This window comes from Herpailurus yagouaroundi, unplaced genomic scaffold (assembly GCF_014898765.1).
Source record: "Herpailurus yagouaroundi ecotype Mexico unplaced genomic scaffold, PumYag 166, whole genome shotgun sequence".
In the NCBI taxonomy this organism is placed as follows: Eukaryota; Metazoa; Chordata; class Mammalia; order Carnivora; family Felidae; genus Herpailurus; species Herpailurus yagouaroundi.
The window spans coordinates 33,205,237-33,233,131 of record NW_024412407.1 but is presented as its reverse complement, the minus strand read 5'-3'; the positions used below and the strand labels follow the sequence as shown (position 1 = coordinate 33,233,131).

Sequence of the window (27,895 nt, the reverse complement as noted above, 5' to 3'; positions counted from 1 at the left end):
AGATTGGGAGACAAGGTAGGTGAAGGAGATTATGAGGTACAGTCTTTCAGTTATAAAATAAGTAAGACATGGGGTGTAAGGTACAGCACAGAGAATGCAGTTAATAATATTGTAATAACTCTTTATGGTGACAAATGATAACTAGACTTCTTGCAGTGACCATAATGTATATAAAGATCAAATCATTAGGCCATATACCCAAAACTAATACAATATTTTATGTCAATTGTTCTTCAATTAAAAAAAAAGACTAGTGTAACTCACTGTTTGGATAATGAAGCATTCAAGTTTGGATTCCACACTTTTCATAACCTATAGAAGTAACTTAACTCCTTCGCCCTTCACTGTCCCCTCCTTACCTTCACTCCTGGTGTAACTCAGGAATTTCACTGTCAAGCCCATGGAAACAATGACAGAATGGAAAGAAAAGAGGGAGACACTGGGCTATTGTGGAAATGATTTGAAGGGTGGGGACTCCCCTTCAAATTTACAGGGGTAGAATTTTAAAATTCGTTTGTTTGATTTCTAGAGTACTTTTTCTCCAAAGGTTCAAAACTCAAAACAGGTTTTTAATTAAGTTCTTCCTTTTTCTAGGCTCTAGAAATGTAAAAGTACTGTAATTAGGAGCATGGGTCAGATACATCCCACTCCCTGTTTTATTTTTCTTTGCTTAGAAAACCAGATACTTTCAGAAAGGTAAAATAAATAAATAGGGCTCGTTCCAAACGCATTGTGAAATAGTTTGTCCATGATGAGCCTCTTCCCTTTTGCGGCAGACTATTTTTCTTTGTGGCTACTCTTCCCTTAACATTGAGACTTCTTGGTTTATTGCCAGTCTCCTGTCCTTCTCCTTCTCCTCCCTCTCCTGGCCATGACCTACAGTCAGTCTGATGGCCTCCCTGCTACCTGTTGTTACTATAACTGAAACGTCCCTATTGTACAGCTAACTTTTCTCTCTTAGGAAGCAATTTTGCTTGGCACACTTATACTTGGTTAGTAAGTATTTAAATAGCTGGATGAGACTATGAATCAATAAACTGCTCCCTCACAATACACCACTTAGCACCCACCCTGCCCCCATCCACTCAAGGTAAACATGTATAAACAGGGGCCTGAAAGAAAAAAAAACATGCCTTCCCTTGTAGCAGGACCAAACTAGGTGAGTTGGGAGAGGAGTCCTATGACAGATGAATGTGAGAGTATTGTGTTAACCATGTGCTTCTGATGTTTTGATGTGACGTCTGGGGCCTTGCTGACCCTGGAGAGACTGCTCCTCATAAGGCTAGCTAATTCGCAGAGATGGTGAACAACTCACCCAGGGCTGTCTTTCATATGCAAACCAACCAAGCCAGAGACCATACCCTCCTAAACCTGCTTTAACTGAACTCTCACTGGGCTTTCACACTCTGATCCACTATTCACCTGCTCTCATCACCTCAGGACCAGGTTCCGGACAGCTAGGGACAGATGACATTATTCAAAGCAGCCAATCTTAAGCCTGCTTACCTGGCCTTGACTGTTCCTTCCCACACAAAGCACAATAAAGGCTATTGCTTATATTTTCCCCTTGGTCCCTCTGCCTCCTGACCAACCCTGGTCCTTCCCCATGGTATGGCATGTTCCCCCCTCTTGGAAACCATAACAAACTATCTTTTCAATGTCAGTTGCCTCCTGGTCTGTTGGCTTCACCATGCCTGAGCAACAATAAAACCTACATTTGATTATTTATTTATTTATTTATTTAATTTTATTTATTTATTTATTTTGAGACAGAGAGGGAGGGAGAAAGAATCCCAAGCAGGCTCCACACTGTCAGTACAGAACCCGATGTGGGGTTCGAACTCAAGGAACCGTGAGATCATGACCTGAGCTGGAACTAAGAGTCGGATGCTTAACTGACTGAGCCACCCAGGTGCTCCCCGAATCTATGTTTTAAAATAGTTATTTCAAATACTTCTCTAATCTCAAGTGTGAGGCCTCCCGTGCTAATTCTTTTAAGACTCCGAAGGAAGTCTCTCCTTTTTTAAAAGTTCAGATGATTGGAGAAATAGCTGTTATCCAGAGAAGGCAGCATAGCATTCTGTTAAAAAGCAAAAGCAATGACACACTTTACCTCATATGTATTATCAGCTTGGGGTCTCAAAAAATCCTGTGAATTATTGTATTGCCCTCAATGAACTGAAATTTAAAGATAGGGTTTTCCAAGGTCACAGAGTCCCATACACAGAAGACATGAGACTCACACACCAATTTTCCTGGCATTCCTTCAGTCATGCCCTGTTTCTCTACTTCTTCTATCAAAGTCTTCTATCTTCTAGTATCCTTTTACAAAGTTCTATTGTGTGACATCACCACTTCCTTCAAACTTTAAACGAAAGTATGGCAATTTCTTGCCAGCTAGGGCTAAAGAATGAGTCCATCATGAAAAGTAGCTAACATATATCTAGATGTTTCAACAATAACATGACCTTGGGGAAAGAATGCAGAGTCTTAGGAAGATATTATCCAAAGACAGAGAAGATCTAGAAACTGTAGAACTTTATAATACTAAGTCTTGTATTTAATGAATGAATGAGAAATTTTAAAAATTTCTTCTTTCTGAAAGAGTTCCCTTCTTTGGTCATGAGTTGCCACAGCTACAAAAACCAGATTGGCTGTGAAACAGACAGGCAAAAATCTCTCCCAGTTCTGGAAAACCATAAACTGAAGGAACAATTCAATACAATAAAGATAAAAGATAAGCATTAAAAGACAATATATAATAAAATTTCTGTCGCATGTCATCAAGCAGCAAAATGCACTATAAAGATGCGGTCAGTGTTGACCAATGTGGAATATTGGGTGAATTCATGGGAATTTATCTTTTGACATTCACCAGATTCTCACAGTGGTTTGGAATCTGCTATTTTTTAAGCAAAAAAAGAAGGAAATGTGAGAAAGAGGGAAGAGGGAAAAATAATAAAGCCAATTAAGTGACTTGGAAATAAAGCAAATTAGCTGAAGAGTTGGATTGTAGGTAGGGAGAAAACAAGACTGGATAAGGAGGTTAAGAACACCCAGTAAGAATTGGGGGTGCCACTTGGAGATGGTGATCGGCAGCTATTAAGAATTTCCATGGACTGCAGGTAAGAAGTAACGGGTTCGTGTGGCCAGAGGATTTCAGCTGAGTATCAGGAAGAATTTCCTGACTGTAGACGTCAAGAGCTCTGGTTTACAGGATCAAAGAGAGGCTTCTGGGATGTGCCTACCCTAGGAATATATTTTAGCCTCGAGAGAGAAGACGGGGTGGTTTCTTCCCCGTGGCTGAACTGGACGGCCTCCTCACAATCCTTCAGTCTCATGTTGCTGAGGGAGCATGCCATACACTGCTGCTTTCACAGCGTCCTTGCCAGCTGTCCACTCCCAGCTCAGAGGCTGTGGAGTTTTCCCCACAGAAAGAAACAACTAAGTCTTTCACTCCCTGTTCCGTACTTGGACCAATCCTTAAGGTGCACACTGTGGTTTTTCAACTCTTCGGCACTTAGGCCCTTTCCTTCTGAGCCAAGGGCCTCCTGGGAACAATGTAGCATCTGTGTGTTGACAGAAACAGCCTGTAGGCCAGAGACACTCAGCCAAACTCTCCCTCTGTTTCACATGGGCTGGATTGAACACTTTACCTGCAATAATCCGCTCCTAGTCAGCCCCAACACCCCCCCCCCCCGCCAGAGCCAAGTACCCCCCTCCTTACCTATTCCCCAACCTTTTACATAATTCGACTCCTAGCTCTTTTGCCACATTTATACCAATCCTCATGGAGGATGGTCTCTACCCACTCTCCATCCCACCCACCAAGTTAACAATAACACATTAGTGGCTCATGGCCGGACGCTAAACAGTGGACACCGAAGGGTGAGGTGCCTACTGCTTAATTGGGCATCTGGGTATTTACAAAAGGTTTGGCCTGCAAAGAGATGCCAGTCTTTTCCTATAACATTATTGCTTTTTATTTATTATGCGGTTGTTGATTTACATGGGGAGTTAGGAACGCTACACAAGCATAGAGTTTTTACATAGTCTGTTTCTGCTGAGTTTAGAGACTTGGAAACACCGGTTGACCCCGGCAAAAACGCAGTTCCGCAAAGGTGTTTAAACCTTCCTTTTGTTCTCGGCTGGGAGTTAGAGAGGGACATGTGCTCATGAGGAAGGTAGAGTTTCAACCCTTAAACAACCACTAAAGAGTAGAAACTATGTTGCATGTACGTCCTGTGCAGTGTAAAGATTCAATATTAAATGACAAATCAGAATATCCTCCCTCCAGGAATGCCTCTCCTTCAAAGAAATATCACAATATTTCTCTTAAACGCTCCATTCAGTGATGTGTGTTGCCGTGTATGGGACTACACAGTATGAATGCGTAGAAGAAGATCAGATGGGTAGTGAGAGAGTGTAGACAATTTAAAAGAAAGGATAAGGAGAGTAAATGAGATTTTAAGGAACAAAATGGAGGGGTGTGTGTGTGTGTGTGTGTGTGTGTGTGTGTGTGTGTTTAAGGCCTGTTCATCCTGTTGGTTAGCATCTCTGAAGTTTGAGTTGCCCTTTTGTTATATCGTGTAAATTCTTAGTAGTATGCGGGAGTATCAGGGAGAGCTCAGAGTTCCACCTTTGGAGTCTTTTCTTCTGATTCATGATTTTCTCTCTGAAAAACATCACAACACTATTATTTAGATTTGGGGCTCTTGGTTTTGAGAGATTAGCAAAATGAGTTATATAATTACTCCTGGAAGACCTAAATCCATCTTTAATTTTTATTTCACGAACTCTTATATATGGGAATCTTATTTATTTCCCATTAATAATGCAAACAGAATGGTAAAACCCCAAATTCAGCTCCTTTGCATGTGCAAGACATCTTCCAAAGATGCACGTGTAGTTCTATTCTCACGATTCTATCCTAACAAGCCTCCTGATCCTGTCCACCATATCCTCCTGTACTTTTGCTCTTAGTCGAATCCAGTAGAGCTTAAAGAATTTTTATTCAACAGGAAATGAGAAGACACAGAGAGTAACACTCAACTTGCTCTTCCTGAAGTCTCCCACTTACCAGCCGCTTCCCTCCCAGGAATCCATCACAAAAGTTCTGCACATTCTCCACTGAAACTTCCGCTCTGGGTAGTGTATCCCACTCCTCATCTAGAGTCCGGTAAATTGCCAAAGCGGGCAGTTGAGACTCCTTTAGTTTGAAAAATGAGATCACCTTCCCATTGGCCTTCACACCACTGTCCACCAGAATAAAGAGAATCTGCAGTTGGAGAGGTTTGAAAGGGAAACATCTATCTGAGGTCCGGAAGAGAAAGAGACTTTTCACGATTGTTGCAGGTTATACTGATTGAACTTATGGTCTGTGCCATCCAATTGAATGGATTACTTCTTATATTTCACTGCTTTGGTATTTTACCCCTTTGATCAAGTTTATTTAATTTTAAGGACAGAGAATTGGAAGCAACTTTAGTGATTAGCTAAATAAGCAAGGATAGCCTAATGGTTAAAAGCAGATGATACATTTTAAGTTTTGTGTCTAGTACTTTCTAGCTGTGTGACTTTGACACATTACTCAGCCTTTCTGAGGCTCAGTGTTCTCATCGGCAAGATAGGCTTTTGTTGGGGGAGATTAAATGAGAGGATCCATCTAGTATTTTCAGTACAGTTTTTAACATATGATAAATGCTTGATAAATGTCAACTATTTTATATTATTAAATCAAACCTTCTACCCAAAGTAGAAATATTTAGAATATTCTTGTTAGAGGATCGTCTACATTTAGAAACACTGAAAACTGCCAGTGTTAGGGAAACAACCACCAGAAAGTCAACTTATGTTACTACCAGACAGATGTCAGTATTGAAAATGTCTCTAGTTTAATGCAGTAGCCTTGAAGTGGTTGAAGTTTTACTATTTCAGTCATACCAAACAGAACTGTACAAAGTAGAGAGGGGACAGAAATAAACATTTATGGGACATCTAGTAGGCCCCAGGTATGATAGGTGCTTTATATGGGAAATAAGTCCTGAGTTTAAAACTTTAAGAGGCAATGGCAGAGAATAAATAAATTGTGACTAAAAAGTGATTTTTATTTTCAGCATCTTTGGGTCTCTATTTTCTTCACTTTTCAATACAGAAAAAAAATAGACTTACCACCAAGGGAAGATTTGGTTATATAGGTCTTTAATAGTATGAAATACATCTTTAACTTAATTTAATTTATTTTTTTTGAATTTGCAAGCAAAAAAGTTTATCTTTATTGCTTCATTTTATTCATATTGAAAATATTTGTACCTTTTTTAAGTTTTAATTTTTTTATTTTTAGGAAACTCATTCATCAGCCTTCTTTGTTTGTTGTTTGTTTGTTTGTTGTTTGTTTGTTTTTGTTTTTCAGGAGTAGAATTCAGTGATTCACCACTTACATACAACACCCAGTGCTCATCACAAGTGCCCTCTTTAGTACTCACCACCCATCTAGCCCACCTCCCACCCACCTCACTCTGGCAACCCATAGTTTGTTCTCTATCATTAAGAGTCTTTTGTGGTTTGTTTCCCTGTCGTCTCTTTTATTCCTTCCTTCCCATATATCCATCTGTTTTGTTTCTTAAATTCCACATATGAGTGAAATCATATGGTATTTGTCTTTTTTTGACTGACTTATTTCACTTAGCATAATACATTCTAGCTCCATCCACATCATTGCAAGTGACAAGATTTCATTCTTTTTGATGACTAACATTCCATTATACACACACACACACACACACACATATATATATATAAATTCACATTTCCTTTATCCATTGATCAGTCGATGGACATTTGGGCTCTCTCCATAGGTTGGTTATTGTAGTTAATGCTGCTATAAACATTAGGGTGCATGTACCCCTATTAATCTGTATTTTTGTATCTTTTGGGTAAATACCTAATACAGCAATCGCAACATCTTTATTTTTATTTATTTATTTAAAAAAATTTTTTTTAACGTTTATTTATTTTTGAGACAGAGAGAGACAGAGCATGAATGGGGGAGGGTCAGAGAGAGAGACACACAGAATCTGAAACAGGCTCCAGGCTCTGAGCTGTCAGCACAGAGCCCGACGCGGGGCTCGAACTCACGGACCGCAAGATCATGACCTGAGCCAAAGTCGGATGCTTAACCGACCGAGCCACCCAGGCGCCCCAATCGCAACATCTTTAATTTTAAAAAGGAGTAATGTGACTTATTATGTCCCAGTTCTTAATTCATGATCTCTTAATCATACTCACTTTCCCTATTTATCTAACCTCCCTGGACCCATCTGCCTTTTTTAGTGTCCTAGTACTGAGTATTCAAAAGGGTATCTGCCATTCCAGACTTACCTTCCCCTGGAAGAGCTTGGCAGCATTTTGGAATCTGTGCATGCTTTCCTCATACTCTGGGGAGGCCTTGTTCATCATCAGTAGAAGATGAATCTGAATCATGCTATTAAATAGGCCAATCGCAGTCTGGCAAATTGAAGTGTATTATAGTTAAATGGAATAGACAAGGAACAACAACAACAAACCATTAGTGGCAACCCAGTAAATAGGTAGGCTGAAATATAAATGAGAACTATCCACCCATAACACAAATGATAACTAGCCTCCATCTCGGCCCTCCATAAGTCTCCCCTTGGGCAGTCATGCAACTGTGTAGATCCCTGTCATCCATGATGAAAAAGGCTGAACTGAGCAACCATTGGGATATTGCAGAAATGACAGAGTGTGACTTCCAAGGTTAAGTCATCAAAAACATAGGGGCATCTGCCTTCTCTCTTCTATCACTCATGCTGGGGAAAGCCAGTCCCAGCGTTGGACACACAAGTAGCCTTCTGAAGAGATTCACACAGCACACAATGAAGGTCTTCTACTAATAGCCAGCACTGACTTGCCGGCTATATGAAGCAGATCCTATAGCCCTAGTCCAACCCTCAGATGACTGACTACCTCTCTGACCAATGACTACAATCTCACAAGAACCCCCAGATCAAAAGCACCTCGCCTAGCCTCTCCCAAATTGTTAACCCACAGAAACCGTGTGAGATAATCAAACTTTACTGTTTAAAAAAGCTGATAAATTTTGGGGTAATCTGTTATACATCAATAGACAACGAATATATCATGTAACTTATCAGTTACTTCTTCTCAGTCCCTTTCCATGTCGCAAGAGCAGTCAGATACACTTTTGAATGCTTATTATCTGCTGGACACTGTTTCCAGGTCTTTACATATAATAACCAACTTGATCCTCAAAGTTTCAGTTTTATACATGAGGGAATTAAGGCATAAACTCTCCCAAAGTTACATAAATTGTGGACTGGGATTCACACCAGGCAGTCTGGCTCCAGAGTCCATGCTCTTTATTTTTTAATTTTTTAGAGAGATAGAAAGCAAGAGGAGAGGAGAGGGGCAGTGGGAGGGGGAGTTGGGGAGAGAACTTAAGCAGCTGCATGCTCAGTGTGGAGCCTGAACACAGGGCTTCATCCCGCGACTCTGGGATCATAACCTGAGCCAAAACAAGAGTCAGAAGCTCAACCAACTGAGCCACTCAGGCACCCCAGAGTCCATGCTCTTAACCATCAGGTTGTCCTGCCTTATACATAGTTAATTGCAAAACCCCATCTAAACCAACTCAAATGAAAGCCATTTGCCTGAAACCTCAGCAATAAGATAAGCTCTTCAGGAGGCCAGAAGCATTGGCCCTTTTTTGCTGATTAGAGATGGTGATTTCCCATGAAGTTATCAGTGACGGATGGGAGTAGTACAGCCATGAGCCAGAGAGAGCATGAAACTATGGCACTGGCTCTCTTCACTTTTTTTTTTTCTTTCTTTTCCTGAAACCGTGCTCCAGAGTCTCTTTTAAATAAATCCTATCCCTTTTCACCTCTCTTGCTTAAATACAGAAAGCATTTCTATAAAACTAGCATGTGTACAGGAAGCGAGAGTATGGTGGATGAATGAACTGTAAGACAGAGTCCCAGGATGCTGAGAACGGGAGCCAGCTAGGTCGGATTCTTCTGGAAGCTACACACTACTCTGTAGAGATTTTCCAGCAGTATTGGCCAAGTAGGCAAGGAGTGTTCAATGAGCTCTTTTCCAAAACTTTCTTCCTGGAATTAATTAATTTATATTTTAGAGAGAGAGAGAGAATGAGCAGGGGGAAGGGGCAGAAGGAGAGAGAGAGAATCTTAAGCAGGCTCCACACTTAGGATGGAACCTGACACAGGGCTTAATCCCATGACCCTGGGATCATGACCTGAAGGTTGCTTGACCAGCTGAGCCACCCAGGTGCCCCTCTACCTGGAGTTTAAAGCCAGTTCTTAGATTTTAAATTTGGGAGATTGGATGTTAAATAAGAGTCTCTTGTTTTACTAGATCCTGCTACCTAAACTTAAAGCATGCATGTATCCTCCTAGAGCTGAGTTGGAGAATAATTTTGGGGAAGTCAAGAAATCAAAGCTAAAGAGTCAAAAAGTACAGCTGTCTTACTTTTTGGGTATACCCAGCTGTCTTGGGTATATCAGAAGTGATTAATTTAATCTTAACAGACAGTCTGATTTTCCACCTTGAAGCTAAGTATCAAGTGTGGGCATTAAACGTATACAGCTGGCTTAATACATGATTGTGAGTTTCTGCCTCCTCATTGTTACTGGTGCAAACCTCTGCATCAACAGCAGATGAGAAATAGCTATAGTAGAGGAGGCAGGTCTCCAAATGAGAAAAATATCACCTTTGGGAAATGTAGAAGTCACAACACAAGGTGAACTTGCTTTTCTAAAGAAATTCTTACCTAATTTCTTCTTGATGTGATTTGCCTTCACTACTAGTGTGGAATTTAAAGTAATATGTCATTACTTTATAAGATAAGAGATGAACTAGGCATAAGAACTCAGGAAGGCCAGTCCTTGTTTAGTTAGCCTGCAGAACCTAGGGACTCTAAGATCATCTTTTCTTTTCCCACAAGCACTCCTGACCTCTACAAATATAATCATGAGAATGATGATGTCTAGGAGAAAACTGCCTTTTTGATTATTGCTGCCAATACCCCTGGGGTGCGTGTGTTTGGAATCTTAACAGAGGTGGAAATGGAGTCACCACTCTATGAAGACAAACGTGGTGTGAAAGATGGACAGGAATTTAGTCAACAGGAAAAGGGGTGTTTCCTATTGAAGGCTGTGTGGGGCAATGGAAAAACCACAGGATTCTGTCAGACTAGCCATGAAAAAAAAAAAAAAAAGCAGGGACAAGTGCAGAGAGCTGTTTCGGAAGCTCAAATTGCTAGTCATATGGCCTTGAGGAACTTCTCTTTTCTGAACTCTCTTTTCTTTCCTGTGAAATGGGAGTAGACAATATGAGCTAATCCATAAGGAGTTAAAATTTCTGCCTTCAGTTCTACCTTTCTGACTTGGTGACCTTGAATAAGTCACTTGGATCTTAAATGTGCTCCTTGATAAAATGGGCATAGTAATTTTCTCTCTTTGGCTTCAAAAAATCAATGTGAACATTAAGTGAGAAAATGGGTGTGAATTGGCTTTGTGAGTTCTAAAAACCATGATGTGCTCTAAAGTACTGTTATTAGAGAATGCACAGCATTTCAGAACTGATGAGATCACTGGAAATTAATATGCTATCACCTTATGTTCTACACCAGGGAAGAGAAAAGACAGGACATAGAAGGTAATTAATTCACTGTGTACGCTGTAGAATGTTAGACGACCAGAAGATGATCGGAACGGGTGGGCTGATGCCTTCACCCAGGTGGCATGCAGTGTGCAACTCCATAAGAAGATAAACCTAGAAAGAAAGCTACGTCACCATGAGGGTCTAGGCATGTGTAGGGGGTGCCAGACCAAGAATTGTTAGTTACAGGTCCACAAGGAGGTAGAACGAAGTTTTAAAAACTTTTGTAGAAATTTTACATTGCTGTAACATCCAAGTATGTGATCAGTGGGCTTTATTTTTTAATATTTAACTTTTCTATTAAATTGTATTCTGCAAGTGGATTGGTCCCTGATGCCTTTGGAAAAGTGGATTTTCAGCATCGATTACAATTTTGTTTGAGAAGTGTGGTCTAGAGTGTTGCTTAGATGAGTTGCTTTTAGCGAACACTCTCAGACAGCAAAGCTCAGAAGTGTTTGACTCGGTCACCTTGACTCTGCATTTTGGCTCTCTTCCTTACTAGTCGTCTGATGAGTGTTTAAGTTTTCTAACTCTGTTTCTTTCTTTGTTGAGGAGGGACAAGTCTATCAAACTTAAAGAGTTGGAGTAAAGTTTGCAACATAAACAGCTGAGTGTTCAGTTAATATCAGTTACTGTTATTATTGGTCAAAGGATTAAAACTCCTGGAAGGAGAGATCTCTGTATGGAGACAAGTACCCTCCCTGACATAGGGACTTAAGGGTCTGGAGCCAAGAACTATTGTTTACCGCAGGGTTGTACTCCGTCACCAAGTGGAGGCTGTTGATCTCAATGAAGCGGCTTAATTTGGTGGCATCAATGCTTTCAATGTCTTTGCTCTCTAAATCCAATTGTTCGTTATCCACCTGGGTAACACAAAAAGGATAAAATTGTCACTGTTCTGATTTTATTTATTCATTGATAAATATTTCTGGACTATCTACCACGTGTCAGGCACTAAAACTCAAAATACATAAAGGGAAATAAGAAATATTCTCCACTTTCAAAGAACACACTGTCCTGTGGGATACAGAAATGTCACCACAGGGGAATCATGGGCCCATATGTCACCTAAAGGAAGAGCAGAGAAGTTTCCAGGAGGAAGTAAGTCTTGAAAAATAGCTAAAATTTGGTTAGATGAATGAGGATGGGGAGAGAGTTTTAATTCGAAAAACAGTATTTACAATGGACAAAAAGAGGAGAGATCCTATGTTCTGGAAGCTGCAGTTAGTTTGTCATAACTATAACAGTAATTCTAGTTAAGTATGAGTAGCAGAGGGACAAGGTTAGTGGGGTAGGCTGGGGCAAACTTCTGAAGGGCCTTGAAGTCAAGCTAAATAGATTACACTCTAAGAACCTGAAGTCAAGGGTTTACATTTACATAATCAGATTTATGTATGTACCCTTTTAATGTGAAATAATATGCACACACAGAGAAAAGCATGAAACATAAAATGTAAAACTCAGTGTTTAAAAAATTATCACAGGGGCGCCTGGGTGGCACAGTCGGTTAAGCGTCCGACTTCAGCCAGGTCACGATCTCGCGGTCCATGAGTTCGAGCCCCGCGTCGGGCTCTGGGCTGATGGCTCAGAGCCTGGAGCCTGTTTCCGATTCCGTGTCTCCCTCTCTCTCTGCCCCTCCCCCGCTCATGCTCTGTCTCTCTCTGTCCCAAAAATAAATAAACGTTGAAAAAAAAATTAAAAAAAAAGAAGTAGAATATTGCCAGAACTCATGATGCCTTCTGTCTTCCCTTCTAATCCATAATTTGCCCTTTTCTTTTTTTTGCCAAAGGTGACCATTACCTGACTTTTACGGTGGCCATTTTCATCCTTTTCTTTATAGCTTTAGATGCACTTAAAGATGCACTTTTTAATCCCATGGTTTAGTTTTCTTTTTTAAAACTTCATGAAAATAGAAATTAACAGTATATTTTATGTACACATATCTCATTTCTTTGCTTAACATTCTGTATATAGTCATTCATGTCATCACATGTAGCTGAAATTTGCTCATTTTCCTTGGCATATAATACTCCATTGTATAAATATGCAAAACTTACTCATTTTACACTGATGGATATTTAGGTTATTTCCAGTTGCTGATTATTAAAATAATGCTGCAGTGAACATTCTTGTTCATGGGACATAACCGTTGTCCATATACCTTGGATTGGGATTTTTCATTAGAGAGTGTGTGTATTTTCAACTAACAACAACTGCCAAGCTATTGGGGCATCTGGGTGGCTCAGTTGGTTAAGCATCGAACTCTTGATTTTGGCTCAGTCATGATCTCATGGTCATAGATCCAGCCCCATGTTGGACTCTGTGCTTGGGATACTTTTTCTCCCCCTCTCTCTGCCCTTCCCATACTCACACACACACACACACACACACTCTCTCTCTCTCAAAATGGATAAATAAATTTAGAAAAATGCCAAACTATTTTCTAAAGTAGATAATAATTTCTGCTTACACCTATATTTTTTGAAAGCTCCCATTTGTCCAACACTTGGTATTACCAGCCTTTATAATTTTATTCATTCTCGTGAATGTGTGGTAATGTCTTATTGTGGCTTTAATTGCATTTCCCTGAGTAACCCCTTGTATGTCCTCTTTTACGAAGTGTCAATTCAAATCATTTGCTTATTGTTCTATTGAGCTGTCTATCTTTCTTTCACTGGTTTGAAGATGCTTCTATACACTTTGTTATGTGAGGCTTTTGTTGCTTCTGTATGGCATATCTTCCTTCACAGGGACCTTCCCTTTTGTTGGCTATTGCTCATGAACGGAAGGTAATTTCAATGTGGTTGAGGTTATCAATATTTTCCTTGGTAACTAGTGTGTATTTTTGTTTTGTTTTGTTTTTTCAACGTTTATTTATTTTTTTTGGGATAGAGAGAGACAGAGCATGAACGGGGAGGGGCAGAGAGAGAGGGAGACACAGAATCCGAGACAGGCTCCAGGCTCTGAGCCATCAGCCCAGAGCCTGACGCGGGGCTTGAATTCCCGGACTGCGAGATCGTGACCTGGCTGAAGTCGGACGCTTAACCGACTGCGCCACCCAGGCGCCCCTGTTTTGTTTTGTTTAAAAATCTTTGCACCAAAGTCATGAAGAAATTCTCTTATCTCCCATAAACATTATTATTTTATCTTTCACAATAGATCTAAGATCTACCTGGAACTTATTTCTCTCACTTTAAAATGGATGCTTAGATCCTTGATTTTTATCATCATCCTTCTCTAAAATATATATTAAAATCTACACACTTCCTCCTTACAGGGCTATAAATGTATCCATAAATTTTATATGTAGATTTCACTATCATTCAATCCAAATGTTTTCCAATTTCTGTTCTTATTTCTTCTCTAACCTATTGGCTCTTAAGAACTTAATTTAATCTTGTATTGATATGAATCAATATTAATCTTGTAATCAGTATTAACCTTGTAGCTTAATTTCTACATTTTATTTATAGCATTTGTCAACTTCTGCATGTGTTATATATGTCCTTAAAATTATGCATAATCTGCAGTTTTTTAACATACTATTCTGTATAAACTAATGACTCACTTGGTTAATTTTATAATTCAGATTTTCTATATTCTTATTGAATTGTTTAACCAATTTATTTTATCGAGAGAGCAATATTAAAATCTCTGGGGTGCCTGGGTGGCTCAGTCTGTTAAGCAACTGACTTTTGGTTTTGGCTCAGGTCGTGATCTCACAGTTCCTGAGTTCGAGCCTTGCGTCAGGCTCTGAAAGCCAATTCGCAGGCTGCTTAATATTCTTTCTCTTCCCCTCTCTCTTTGTTCTTCCCCCACCCCCAAATAAATAAACTTTAGGGGGAAAAAGTATTAAAATCTCCAACATGATTGTGAATTTAACCATTTTTTCTTATAACCCTGTTAGATTTGCTTATATATTCTTAGGCCATGTATTAGACTCTATCCTTTTACTTTCAATCTATCTTTCTATTTTACATGTGTCCCTATGTTTTAAAATATGTCCTTTGTAAAAAGCTCAGAGTTGTATTTTTTAATCCAGTCTGCCAATCCTTGTCTTTGCATTGCATTATTTTTTATAGAATGTAATTACTAATATATTTATTTCCATATGCATTTCCCATTGTTTCTGTCTGTTCCAAATCCCACTTTCTTCCATTTCTGGACTACTTTGAATTAATTGAGCACTTTATATTATTCCTTCCTTCCCTTGATTGGCTTAGAAGTTACACAAGCTACAATCATTCTTTTGAAGATAACCAGCATGCACTACACAACATGCATTCTTTAGTTGTCAGAGTCTAATTTTAGCTGGCAATTTTGTCTCTTCCTGGACAATGTAGAGATTAGAACAATTTAATACAGTTTTCCTCCATCCAACTATATACCCTGACCCCACACTCAAGGCTTACAGATGATTATTATTGTGTATTATAATTTTAAATCTCATATTTTTTTGTGAGATTTCTTCATTTCTTCCTGTACTTTTGAGCTTCTATCTGGGATGTTTTGCCCTCTGTCTAGAAAGCACCTTTTAGTATGAGTCAGATCTTTTGGGCGACATAATCTCTCAGTTTGGTTTCTGAAAATATCGTTATTTCAGCTTTATTTTTCAAGCCTATTTTTGCTGGAGGTAGAAGTCTATGTTCACAATTATTTTCTTTCTGTTTTTGCAAGATATAATTCTTTATATGTAACATTCCACTCTTTCCACTGAGAAGTCATCAGTGAAATTTAGTATTGCCTTTTTGATGTTGCTTTGAGGGTAATCTCTTCTCTGATTTAAAATTATTCTCTTTTTTTGGGGTGCCTGGGTGGCTCAGTCGGTTGAGCGTCTGACTTCGGCTCAGGTCATGATCTCACAGTCCATGGGTTCGAGCCCCGCATCGGGCTCTGTGCTGACAGCTCAGAGCCTGGAGCCTGCTTCAGATTCTGTGTCTCCCTCTCTCTGACCCTCCCGCATTCATGCTCTGTCTCTCTCTGTCTCAAAAATAAATAAACTTCAAAAAAAATAAATAAATAAAATTATTCTCTGTTTCTTTGAGTCAGCTATTATACTATGGCATGGCTAAGGGTAGATTATATATATGATACATAAGTATAATTATATATGTGTAGAGGTATATGTGTGTATATCTATGTGCATGGGTATGTGTGTATATATATATATATATATATATATATATATTCATATACGATCATCCTAATCCAATTTCAGGGATTAAGATGATTTGTTGTAGTCCTTGGGAAGGATGATTTACTTATGGTAAATCCTTGTTCTTAGGGTACTGTTCTTTAGGGTTCAAAGTGGGGCAAAGGCTGTTTTACTAAATCTTCCTCCTACTTCCTCATCTGGGCCCTGGATTTCAACATTTACTTTTCAGGTTCCTTGAGTGTCACAAAAAAGCTGTTAAACTTCTCAGACTCTTGACTACTTCTTTAAAAACTGGCAAGAAGAGCCCCCTAGACAAAAAGCGGTCCCAATACAGGGTTTTCCTTTTGGGGTTTTATCTTCTAGATCTTAGTCTAGTTATTTCTCTCTCTCTCTCTCTTGCTAGTTCTCCAAAGACTCTTGCCCCCTTTACTATTTGCCTGGATTTTAAAATAAATTGTTATTGGTGAAAGGGATTATTTGGTTACCTAGTCTGTAATCCCAGATTAGCATTTTAGAGCTACCTTTTCACCATACTCAGATACATTAAAAGATAGGACTTCATACTGTCAATTCTTATCCCCAGAGTTTTCCATTCCCCTCCCCCAATCTACTCCTGTCCATAAAGCACAAGATAATACTTCCATCACCCAGAGCAACTATGCCTACAGACAAATGCTAGCTTCTGAACAGTTCTGTTTCTTAAAATAGTTTGAATCACTTTTGAGATCCTTGAGCTACCAACCCTTGGACATCTCAACCCCTTTCCCTTATGTCTGCTTTCTCATATAGGTCCTACCCAATCTGCTCTTGGTCTGGATCAGAACTATCCTTTTACCCCCCAAGCTCCTTTCTCTGAGTCAACCCAGCAAAGTCAGAGATAAGTGTCGTTTTAGTTTATGCAGGAAGGAATTCATTTAAAGGTAAATTAACGGTAAATTAAACACTAGGAATCCAAGATTGCTCATTATGCCCTTCGCATGATGACTCCCGGTTGCATATTTTTCTCTTCTTTTGTTCAAGGCGGTTTCCCATTGCTTAGTTAAAAGTAATATGCACCTTTAAGAAGTCCAAGGCACGCTATGGTTAATATTATTAATTCTGGATATATCTCCTGTAATACATTTGCAAATGAATCATTTGTTGAGTGCCTGTTGTATATTAGGCACTGAGGCACAGGAGTGCTGACATTCACTCAGATAGCGATTTAATTATTTTATGACTGTTTTGCACAACTCAAATTTAAGAAATAAATAAATGCTGAGGTACAAAAATATGTATTTCAAAATAAGAGTTTTGAAAAAAATTCATCAAAACCATAGGATATTTTAATTTTTTTTTTTAGACGGAGAGAGACAGAGCATGAGCAGGGGAGGGGCAGAGAGAGAGGGAGACACAGAATCCAAAGCAGGCTCCAGGCTCTGAGCTGTCAGCACAGAGTCCAACCTGGGGCTTGAACTCATGGACCCTGAGATCATAACCCGAGCTGAGGTCAACCGCTTAACCGACTGAGCCACCCAGGCGCCCCCAAACCATAGGATATTTTAAAATGTGAAGTTGCGGGGCACCTGGGTGCTCAGTCGGTTAAGCATCTGCCTCTTGGTTTTGGCTCAGGTCACGATGTCATGGTTTGTGAGTTTGAGCCCGGAGTTGGGCTCTGCGCTGCTGCTGGTGCACAGCCTGCTGGGGTTCTCTCTTCTTCTCTCTCTCTGCCCCTCCCCCCTGCGCATGCTCTATCTCTCTCAAAATAAATAAAAATAAAATGTGAACTCTCTCTCTGTATATTTAATTGTTTTAATATTCACAAAGTGGAACCGAGGGGAAGGTTTGGGGCAGAAATATAAAAGCAAAAGGAAAAGTCTTCCTAAGGGGAGTCCTGGCCCAGCCTCTCTTATCCTCCTTTCCAGGGCACTGAGAGTGAGGAAAGAAAGAAATGAGCCCACAGGATCTTTGAGGCTGCTTAAGGCCTGCTTTGCCAGCTGGCATGTGTCCTTCGAACTTAAGGCTTTGCTAATTGCAAACATCAAACTCATCATTATTATAATCACAATCAGGGTCCTTTTACTATTTCATATGTCTGACTACTTCCTGATGATTTGTCTAGGAACTCTAGCGGCTGGGCCTCACCTAACAGAGCTGTGCTGCGGTCAGGAAGCCCCTCCCTCTCTGCTCTTTTCCAGGCAGTCCTTCCCATTTCCCAGAACAGGGAGAGCAGGAAGCCCAGTTATTCCAGGTGTTTCTGGGCTTAAGGAATGCAGCATCCTGGAGGCGGAGGATGTTAAGTGGTGATAACATTCTCGAAGTAGCAAAGAGTTTTAATAAAAACCACTCTCCTGAAGTCTCTCCAGTTTGTAGTGCTTTTTTTAATAAAACATGGCCGACTGGGTCACTCTTTCTTAAGCTAATAAACTCTGGAACGTCATGTGTAGGGCTCCTGGAAACAATATTCGAACAGGAAATCTCCCTCTGTAAAGGGAAGTATTTGCATAATGCCCTGGACAGAAAATCTGATCCTGAAACCAAGAGCTGGGGAAAGATTTTTTAATATATTTTTTTCCCCCAGTGTTTGGAAAGAATTTTACTTGAGATATCATATTATTTTTCTTCCCCAAGAAAGAAGCACCAGAAGAAAAACAGAAACTGTAAACCAGAAGAGTTTCCCCCTTACAATACAATTTTGAGACTCCCCAAAGAATATTTGAAGTGGATTATTTTGTTTTAGACACTACTACCATACCAAAAGATTAATCAGTTTTTTTTTCTGTTCATTAGTACTTCAGCAATATTCTTTTGAATTTCTATGTATTTCTTTAATTAATAACCCAGCACTTCATAAAGTATATTAAAGTTGTCTTAGTTTACACCACAGTTACAGTATTAAATATCTTGAATAACACTGAGAAATCATTTGTTAAACAAAATCCCTCATGTCCCTGGGTTTGTTTTTATAAACCATTTAGCTGGCCATAGAGTTCATAAAACTATACTTTAGAAAAAAAACTGAATAATTTGACATACCTTACTTCCTGCATTTATTAGTTTATTTTTATGCACTCATTCCTTTTGATTCTCTTTGTTTGGAAAGGTGCATTCCTTTTTTTTTTTTTTCCCTTCATTTCCTTCTTTCTTTCTTTCCTTCCTCTTTCTTTCTTTCTTTCTTTCTTTCTTTCTTTCTTTCTTTCTTTCTCTCTGAGAGAGAAGAGGAGGGGCAGAGAGAGAGAATCCCCAGTAGGCTCTGCACTGTCAGCATGGAACCCAACATGGAACTCAATCCCATGAACTGTGAGATCATGACCTGACCCAAATTCAAGTCAGAAGCTTAACTGACCTAAGCCACCCAGTGCCCGAAAGTGCTTTTCGTATAATAAGTAGCCAGCACATAACCATGTAAGGAATGGAAGAATGCTTTTACTGTGTTTCCATTACTATCCTATTGGGTCAAAGTTAGGCTAATTATATTTCTTAAAATAGAGGTGATTGAAGAAACCCAAAGCGGGATAAACATTCAAATAATATCTGAAATTCCATTTTAGAACAGGCTCATGGTTTATTCAACCCAGGATTATACCTCCATTAGGGCAACAATGAGAGCACTTGAGAGTGTGTGGAGGGTCTCCCTACAGTCACACTCACAAAAGACAAGCTGTCGTACACACTAAACAAGTTGTCATACACAACTTATTATTGTTCCACTTAGTTCAATTTTTCCTGATCACGTTTATATAGTTGTCCTGCCTGTTTTTGGAGAGTGGTGTATTCCATGAATATAACAGTCGCTGGCTTCTTATTGCTCAAACATTTCAAAGCACCCAGTCCTGTCAACTCATTGCAGTCATACTGTGTTTTCACCTATCATTATTCCAGTTTATCTCCAAATATGTTCTTACCATTGAAAACTCTCTATGTCTAAATCCTGAGATTTCTTTGCCAAAATGTGTAATGCCTAGAGTAAATCTGGAGAGATGATGCTAGGGTTTAAGTAGTGCAAAGGCAGGGGTGGGGGTGGGGTTGAGGAATCGTTTAGGAGCAAGTGCTCTAAATAAGTAGGCTTTAGCATGAGAGGCATTAGAATAGATAGAATCTAGGAGTAAAAACAAAGGTTTTTGTCAGGGTTAAGTACTTTGGAAAGCCACTCTCGTATCACAGAAATGGCATGATTTGGAGACAGCTATGCTGGGTATGAATCAGATGTCTGTTTACTCTGTAGACTTTTCCTTAATTATTTAAAAAAATTTTAACATTTATTTATTTTTGAGAGACAGAGAGAGAGGGAGCATGAGCAGGGGAGGAGCAGAGAGAGAGGGAGACACAGAATCTGAAGCAGGATCCTGGCTCTGAGCAGTCAGCACAGAGCCTGACGTGGGGCTCAAACTCAGGAACTGTGAGATCATGATCTGAGCCGAAGTGGACGCTTAACCGACTGAGCCACCCAGGCCCCCCTACTCTATACACTTTTGACAACTGAATTGATCTCATAGAACTTTAGCTTCCTTCTGGATAATGCAGGGACCATAATAATGATTGCATCAGATTTGTGCAAGAATTAAATGGTAGAACACTGAAAAACACCTAGCATAGTGTCTATGATAAATTAGGTACTAAAAACAAACATAAAAACAAACAGAATGAACTATACATTTAAGATGAAGGTAGGGACCAAGAAATTTGCAACAGGTTCCCATTTCCTCATTGAAAAATGCATAGTCTTGATGTTCTTTAAAAAAAAAAAAAAAAAGTCATCCCAAACTCCTGAATAATAATCCTGTTAAAATACGGACCAAATTTTTGAAAGTATAAACTGAGAAAAATATGTTTATCTAAAAGTTGGCGCAGCACAAGCTGAACCTCTCCCAGACCTGCCAGTGGAGTAGGGCGGAACCGGTGTGTTTGTTTTTGGTATGGTACAGCAATAATCTCATCCACAGGGTTCCCAGGAGTTCATTCAGAGTGGGGCTGCCCTTCGCGGTAAACAACAAGCAGATGCTAAGGGAGCATGAACAGCTCTGGGAAGTCATCTACGGGGCTTCACAAAGGATAGATTGTAAGCAAAGCTAATGTGCCTATTAGGGGTTATAAAATCTATAAAGACATTGGAAGCAACAGCACTTGTTTTTTTCTTTCCCACATGTGTATCTTGGTAGTACTAAGACATTTACTTACTAATTTATTTATTTATTTTAGTACCAAGACTTTTAAAATCAGTTCTTTATGAGGGGCACCTGGGTGGCTCAGTCGGTTAAGTGTCCAGCTTCGGCTCAGGTCATGATCTCACAATTTGTGGGTTCGAGCCTGGAGTCAGGCTCTGTGCTGACAGCTCAGAGCCTGGAGCCTGCTTCGGATTCTGTGTCTCCCTCTCTCTCTGCCCCTCCCCCCACTCCCTCTCTCTCTCAAATAAATAAATATTAAAAACAAATAAAAAAAATCAGTTCTTTATGAGACTTAAAATAAACTGGGAGAGAAGTACTTTTGGAGATGTAGCTGATTAGAATTTTTTTTATCTTAGGGTTACTACCAGTGGTCCAACAGTCACGCAAAAGGCATTAGCCTCACTTTCCATCTTTCCTACCAAAGCTTTTCATTGGAAGAGCTTCATTTAATCCAATTTCACAATGGTGAAATGCACACCTGCAACTATTGTCCAGGTGGGAAAGAACTGGTGAAGGGACTCCGATGTGCTTTTGGAGGTGAGTCAGTTTCTCAAGTACTTCTGAGGGTCTTTGTGACCAGAGGCATATTGTGGGCTTTGGAAAACAAATGTGAACAATTCGTGGTTCCTACCCTTGAACTGCTCATGGTCTAATGGAGTAGTAGGTGAGACAGACACAAAGATACATGACACGCACTATAAAGTGATAAATATAAACAGAGATATCAAAGTATAGAGGAATAGGCGGGCCAATTTGAAGATTCCATGGAGGCTTTGTGTAGGATACAATGTCTGAACTCATTCACTGGAATCTGAGGAGTTAGCTGGGTGAGGCTAGGTGAAAGGGGGCATTGAGGGTGGTGGCATTTTAGGCAGAGGAACAGCCTGTGTGAGTGAAATCATGGAGTTGTATCATCAAACTGTGTATACTTGGGAAGTGAGAGGATAAAGCCTATGGTAGGAGCATGTTGGAAAAGGGACGAGAGAAGCAGATAGTGGCCAGGTCATAAAAGACTATATGTAACATTAAATATGTCAGGTTTTCATCTTGTAAGAAATGGGGAATATTGAAGAGGTTTTAAGAAGGCAATACCATGGCCCAATTTCCATTTGAAATACAGCATTGTGATACCAATCTAGAAACTGGATATGAAGTAACAAAGGGAGAGTAAGAAGCTATCGAAATTGTTTATGTCAAAGATGCTAAGAGACTAAATAGGAAATAAAGTAGAAAAAGTGAAGGGGAATATAGATTCAATAAGATTGGAGGTGCAATGGGCAAAAATTAGACCAAATGAACATAACCATTCAATACAATTGTTTTAGAGGAACAAATATAATTTAGCAGCTGCAGATGATAAATTCAGTTTTGAACATGTTGGGATGGTAGTGCTTATGAGTGTATCCAAATAGTTATATACAACAAGCATTCGAATCATGAGAGAGGTCCAGGCTAGAGATAAAGCACTTCAAATCCTCAGCAGACTCATGATAGTCAAACAATAAGAATTGCATTACCTAAGGAAAACTCATTCATTCATTCATTCATTCAACAAACACTTAATGAGCACCTGCTATATGACAGACACTTTTTTTGGGCTCTGTGGTTGAATTAATGGACAAAATAGTCTCTGCTTCTACAGAACGTGAATTCTATAAACCAGATTAGAAAGAGCACTGGGTCAGAAAGCAGTGTAGATGGAGGCAGAGAAGGTCTCAAGGAGACTAAGAAAAGCAGAAGAGGACCAGAAGTAGGCTCCTAGAAGTAATGGAAAGAAAGAATGTTAAAGAGACAGTCGACAATGTCAAACATGGCAGAGATGTTTACTTAAGTAAGACCTAAAGAATGTTCATTAGGTTTGGAAATATGGAAGCAATGCTGACCTCAGTGAAAGCAGTTTTGAGGGGGTGTGGAGCATAGATAAAATAGCAGTGTATTTAAGAGCTTAAAGAAAATTGGAGACACTGAATATAAAACACATTTAAAAGAGATGTGGATGAGAAGTGAAATATATAGGATGGAGGCTGGAGGGAGAAGGCCATTTGTGCAGAAATCTTGAAAACTTTATCTTTTGTCCCAATTTTGCATTTCCAGTGGATTCTGGACATCTTTATCTTGATATGCCACCAACAATACAACCTCAACAACTAACTAAAGCATCAGAAAACCCTATTTTTTGTGTGTGCCCTCACTATTTCTACATACCCTGCCTTTAAACTGCCTCCTTTCCACAATTTTTATATTTAGTCAGCAGCAGAACCTGCCTTTTCTTCACTTTGTATTGCTACCTCTCTACTGCAGACCCTCAGTACATGATTGATTTTGTCACCCTAACCAAAGTCCTCTCTAACTCTTGTGTTTTTGCTTAACAATCCATCCCAGCCATCACTGCCAAAATCATCTTGCTAAAAACACATTCCTGTTCATGTTACTCTCCTGATCTCAAGGCTTTAAGGGTTTTCTAGTGCCAACCCAGTTAAATGCAAACCCACTAAATTGGTATTCAAGTTTCTCCATAATATGGTTTCAATCAAACTTCTCTGTCTTATGTTTTTTTTTCTCCAAACCTGTACCCTGAGATCCAGTCAAAGTGGCTTGATCATTGTTTCTTAAGTTTAACTTTTTCCCCACCTTGGACATGAATGCTCCTGTACTTTGTCCAAATTTTATCTACCCTTTAAATTCCAGTTCAGTCCAGTTTCTCATTAAAAAGTTTTTTTAATGTTTATTATTTTTGAGAGAGAGAGACACAGAGACAGAGAGCAAGTGGGGAAGGGGCAGAGAGAAAAGGAGACACAGAATCTGAAGTAGGCTCCAAGATCTGAGCTGTCAGCACAGAGCTTAATGTGGGGTTTGAATTTGTGAATGCGAGATCGTGACCTCAGCTGAAATTGGACGCTTAACTGACTGAGCCACCCAGGTGCCCCTCCTTCCTCATTTTTTTTTTTTGTCAGAATTCCTGCACTGCATTTATCCTTTTAACCATTATAATACTTTATCCACAGTGATGTTTTTTGCATTGTAGATACTTATAAATTATGATTACATTCTCTACTATGTTTTAAGGTCTATTGAAAGCAGGGGACATATTTAACATGTTTTTATTATCCGTATCTTGCAGATGACACAGCTATTGTTTAATGCATGTTTGGTAAATGTAAGTGAACTCCCAGTGATATAAAAATATAAAATTTTAGAGCTCGAAATGACCTTAGAGATGATATGGTCAAACTCTTATTTTATAGATGAAGGAATTGAAACTAAAAACTGTTAAGTGACTTGCCCATGTCGCATGGCTGGTCAGTGACAGAGCAGTGCTATAATCCTACCTCTTGACTCTCAGTCCAGTCTTCTTTCCAACTCATGACAGCACCTGTTTGGGAAGCTTGAGTTGATCCCCCGTCTTTGTCATTATCGTCCCTGACCTAATGGTCCCTGGCACCATCATTAGTGTTAAAGTCATAGAGCCCTTCCTAGTTGCACACATTTGTGAATCCACAGCCAAAGGAAAAGCTGGAAGAAGGCTCGAGCAGCCCACCCAACTTACCAGGCGGAAGAGGGAAATGGTGTTCCCCGTGATGTTGTAGTGGGCCAGAACCTCAGCATCCGTGCTGATTCCAAATGACACGGCTTGGAACTTTTGCACCATACCGTGGAATAGGGACACTGCTGGGATTTCTAAATCCTGAAAACAAGAGGGGGGAAAAAACCCACAGGGATTATTTTGGAGAGGAGACACATAGAAATAGAATAGGGAGTAGAAACGTGCTCACTCACATAAAAAGAATAATAGACTTGATTTAGTGTCAGGTGAAACAACATTTACCTCTAAATTTGCAGTGGTATTGTTGGGTTTTCCAGGCTTGGTGGGCTAATAGGTAACTACAAAATTGTAGCTAAGCCTGAAACTGCTGTCTGGCCTTACCATAAAACTTGCAGTCTATTAGCAGAGAAGGGCCTCAAAATCATAGACGCCTGTGGAGTTTGGCTGCACTGTCATTGATATACCCGAGGAGGCAAATGTCTTGGGAACAGTTTGTGGAGGAAAGAAGGAATGCAGAAATAAATAGGTACTGTCAAAGGTCCTGAAAGGAAAATAATAAATAATAATAAAGGAAATTAAAATGGAACTTAGAGGTTTTATTAACAAAAGTTTGTGCCGGATGTGGAAGAACAATGCTCTTCCCCTGCATTGAGCCTGAGGTATTGCCCATGAAGATACTGTTTCTGTGTTGTTCCAACTCTAGAACTCAGGCCTGCAGCAGACAGCAGGGAAACCACAGCTAAGCGATGATCCAGTCCTTCTACAGCAAGCTGGCATCATTTTCCCTGCTGTCACAGGACCTTTGCCCATAGCAGCTCCAGGCAATAAACAGGAGGGAGCATATTCTTTTCTGACATCTTTCTGGGCTGGAGGAAGAGATGTGCAAAAAGAAAGAAGCTGACTAACCTTGCATCTGGGGTAATTGGACAGGGTGTGTGGAGTTCATCCGAGGCTATGAACAATTGCTAATCTAGGCTTGCCCTTTTTTAATTCCCCTTAGAGTGGAATTACTCATGGATCAAATGACGGACGGCATCTGGTGGCTGTTTAAGTTATTGCAAATTCCTCTATTCCCACTTTCTTTGCCTCTCCCTGCCTTTCTGAAGGTGGCCGTTTCTGTCTACCGCTCAGATCTCTCATCACTGAGAAACATGCTCCCCTGTCTTCCTTCCCCACATGCATCTCACTGAAGCTATTTCCAGCTGTGTACACGGAATTGACAGGGTGATGGTGACTAATTAGTGGAAATAGATAAGAAGGTCTGCAATAAGAGTAGAGGCTTGATCTGTGAGAATAACCAGATGTTACCTTCAAACAAAGATAAAAATGCTGGAATGGTGCCCTTTGATTTATGGCTGCTTTCATCAGTCAGGCAGCCAATCTGGAAGATGGAGGCTAATACCTCAAATATTCAAAATGTCATCCTTTTTCAACATTTCGGAACAAACAAAGAGAAAGACAAGTGAGGGACTACCTACTTGGTAAGGCTTTAGAAAGAGATTAACTATTGACTTATGTGTTCCCTGGATGATAGAGGTTGGGTTTACTCTGGTCTCTGCCTCAGCAATCCAGACACTGACTTAACATTGAAAGCATTTATAGATGAGAAGATCCAGAACTCTTTTTGGGGGGGATGGGGGGAAGAGAGGGACAGAGGGAAAGAGAGAGAGAGAGGGGGAGAGAGAGAATCCCAAGAAGACTCCACACTCAGTGATGAAGCCCAATGAGGGGCTTGATCCCATGACCCTGGGATCATGACTTGAGCCAAAACTAACAGTTGGATGCTCAACTGACTGAGCCACGCAGGCACCCCAAGACTGAGAAGTCTTGAATCAAGTGTGAGAAAGACATAATTCAGAGACTGGGAATGTCTTGAAATTGAGAGGTCTAGATTGATAAGCTGAAAGTGAAGTCTGTGCCCCTTGACTTCTAGTGCAGTGGCCAGCAGGTGACTCTCATGTCTGCTCTGAGGTAGAATGTTTCCGGTTCTTTGGGGGAACAGAAATGGGGTCACTGGACAAACCTGGAAGAAACCTATGACAGCCACCTCAGCAGCAGCAATGAATTCCATGGTAGCTGGGACATCTGTGAGCTGCACAGTTTCCCGGGAAGCACCAGGATCATCTACAGAGAGAGAGAGAGAGGGAGAAGCAGAAGGTTTTGGGGTATCACATGCAGAAGAAACAGTTCTAAATGCTGAGGGTATCCATACTTTTTCTCTCCATACTAAGGCCAAGGAGATCACAGTCTCTAGGGGCACTGTCATCATCCCAAGGCTTTATTGTTTTATAAGGAAGGTGACTTCACCTCATGGTCTCTCTCTGAAGAATAATGCTAGGCTTCTCTTGTCTCTACTATGGAACACAAATCTTTATCCAGCATTTCCTAGAAGATGTTCTACATCGGGAGGAACAACACCCAGATCACTACCATATTCCCTTTCCTTCACAATACTTTTGCCCTATGGTCACCCAAGTGCTTTTTTCTTTTACCTGAGGATTCCTGAACTTCTGCAGCAGCTTCTGGAGATAGTTGGCACATGAAAAGAAATAATAGAAACAGGAATCTGCATTGGTCAGCTTCCATCCTTCTTTTTCTGCTCCTGCTCCAAGCCCTGGACCTGTTATGGGAGGCCAATTCACAGCAGCCTACTCCAGTTAACTGGCCATAGTGTTGTTAGTGTTCTGGGAACTTTGCAGCTGGTTCTATGGGAACCTTCAACTTCTGAGATTAAAGACCAGGTTCAGTGACAAGATCTCAGAACATAACCGGCCAGAAGAAAGTCAAGTCTGTTCATTTATAAATTTTTTTTTTTTACATTTTTAATTTATTTTTGAGAAACAGAGTGAGACAAAGCGTGAGCGGGGGAGGGGCAGAGAGAGAGAAGGAGACAGAATCTGAAGCAGGCTCCAGGCTCTGAGCAAGCAGTCAGCACAGAGCCTGACGCAGGGCTTGAACCCACAAACTGTGAGATCATGACCTGAGCCGAAGTCTGACGCTCAACAGACTGAGCCACCCAGGCACCCCAAGTCTGTTCATTTAGATTAAATAAAAAGGAAATATTCTCTGCAGGTATTGATCTAAGTACTAGGGATACAAAGATAAGTATGATCTGATCCAGCCTTTCCCAGATTGTTAGTGTGAAAGATGAACAAATAAACAGATCATTTAAATATAAAATGGGAGGTGATTAAAAATTGAGAAACTCCTAGGATACTATGAAAATACAGACTTAAGGACACTTAGCACAATGGTGGGGTTCAGTGAAGGTTTTCTTCCTACAAGGGATGCCTAAGCAGAGTCCCCTGTAAATAGGATTTTCCAGGCAACAGA

General features: G+C 40.1%; 3 protein-coding genes across 5 annotated transcripts in view; 2 read left to right on the top strand and 1 right to left on the bottom strand.

Moving 5' to 3' along the window:
• Window positions 1-20,990, top strand: part of CUNH12orf60 (chromosome unknown C12orf60 homolog) — a 129,551-nt gene extending 108,561 nt beyond the window's left edge. The window contains exon 4 of the transcript XR_005794550.1: window positions 20,797-20,990. The gene's annotated coding sequence lies outside the window, so the exon portion shown is untranslated. The remainder of the gene's footprint in view (window positions 1-20,796) is intronic.
• The window catches only part of PDE6H (phosphodiesterase 6H), a 179,171-nt gene that overhangs the window by 108,540 nt on the left and 42,736 nt on the right, over window positions 1-27,895 (top strand). The gene's annotated exons all lie outside the window — the stretch shown is intronic.
• Window positions 1,910-27,300, bottom strand: ERP27 (endoplasmic reticulum protein 27). 3 transcript variants are annotated; one of them, XM_040488825.1, is made up of 7 exons: window positions 27,055-27,300; window positions 26,586-26,686; window positions 24,566-24,703; window positions 11,466-11,582; window positions 7,381-7,506; window positions 5,081-5,278; window positions 1,910-2,080 (listed from the first exon to the last, which is right to left on the bottom strand). In XM_040488825.1, the coding sequence occupies exons 1-7, from the start codon at window positions 27,146-27,148 to the stop codon at window positions 2,024-2,026; spliced, it is 831 nt and encodes a 276-aa protein (XP_040344759.1). In that variant the 5' UTR covers window positions 27,149-27,300; the 3' UTR covers window positions 1,910-2,023. The 3 variants fall into 3 exon arrangements, with proteins under 3 accessions (XP_040344759.1, XP_040344761.1, XP_040344760.1); XM_040488827.1 differs by lacking the exon at window positions 27,055-27,300 and adding an exon at window positions 26,870-26,959 and having other exon boundaries at window positions 1,911-2,080; XM_040488826.1 differs by lacking the exon at window positions 1,910-2,080 and adding an exon at window positions 4,343-4,675 and having other exon boundaries at window positions 27,055-27,259.

What these genes read in the sequence shown, in the direction of transcription:
- ERP27 (XM_040488825.1), bottom strand. Translation starts at nt 27,148, where the DNA reads ATGGAAGCTGACCAATGCAGATTCCTGTTTCTATTATTTCTTTTCATG. An exon ending in CTGTCATAGGTTTCTTCCAG is followed by an intron (nt 24,704 to 26,585) that starts GTTTGTCCAGTG and finishes TCTTGTTTTCAG; the next exon opens with GATTTAGAAATCCCAGCAGT. An exon ending in TGACGGAGTACAACCCTGCG is followed by an intron (nt 7,507 to 11,465) that starts GTAAACAATAGT and finishes TCAATTTGCCAG; the next exon opens with ACTGCGATTGGCCTATTTAA.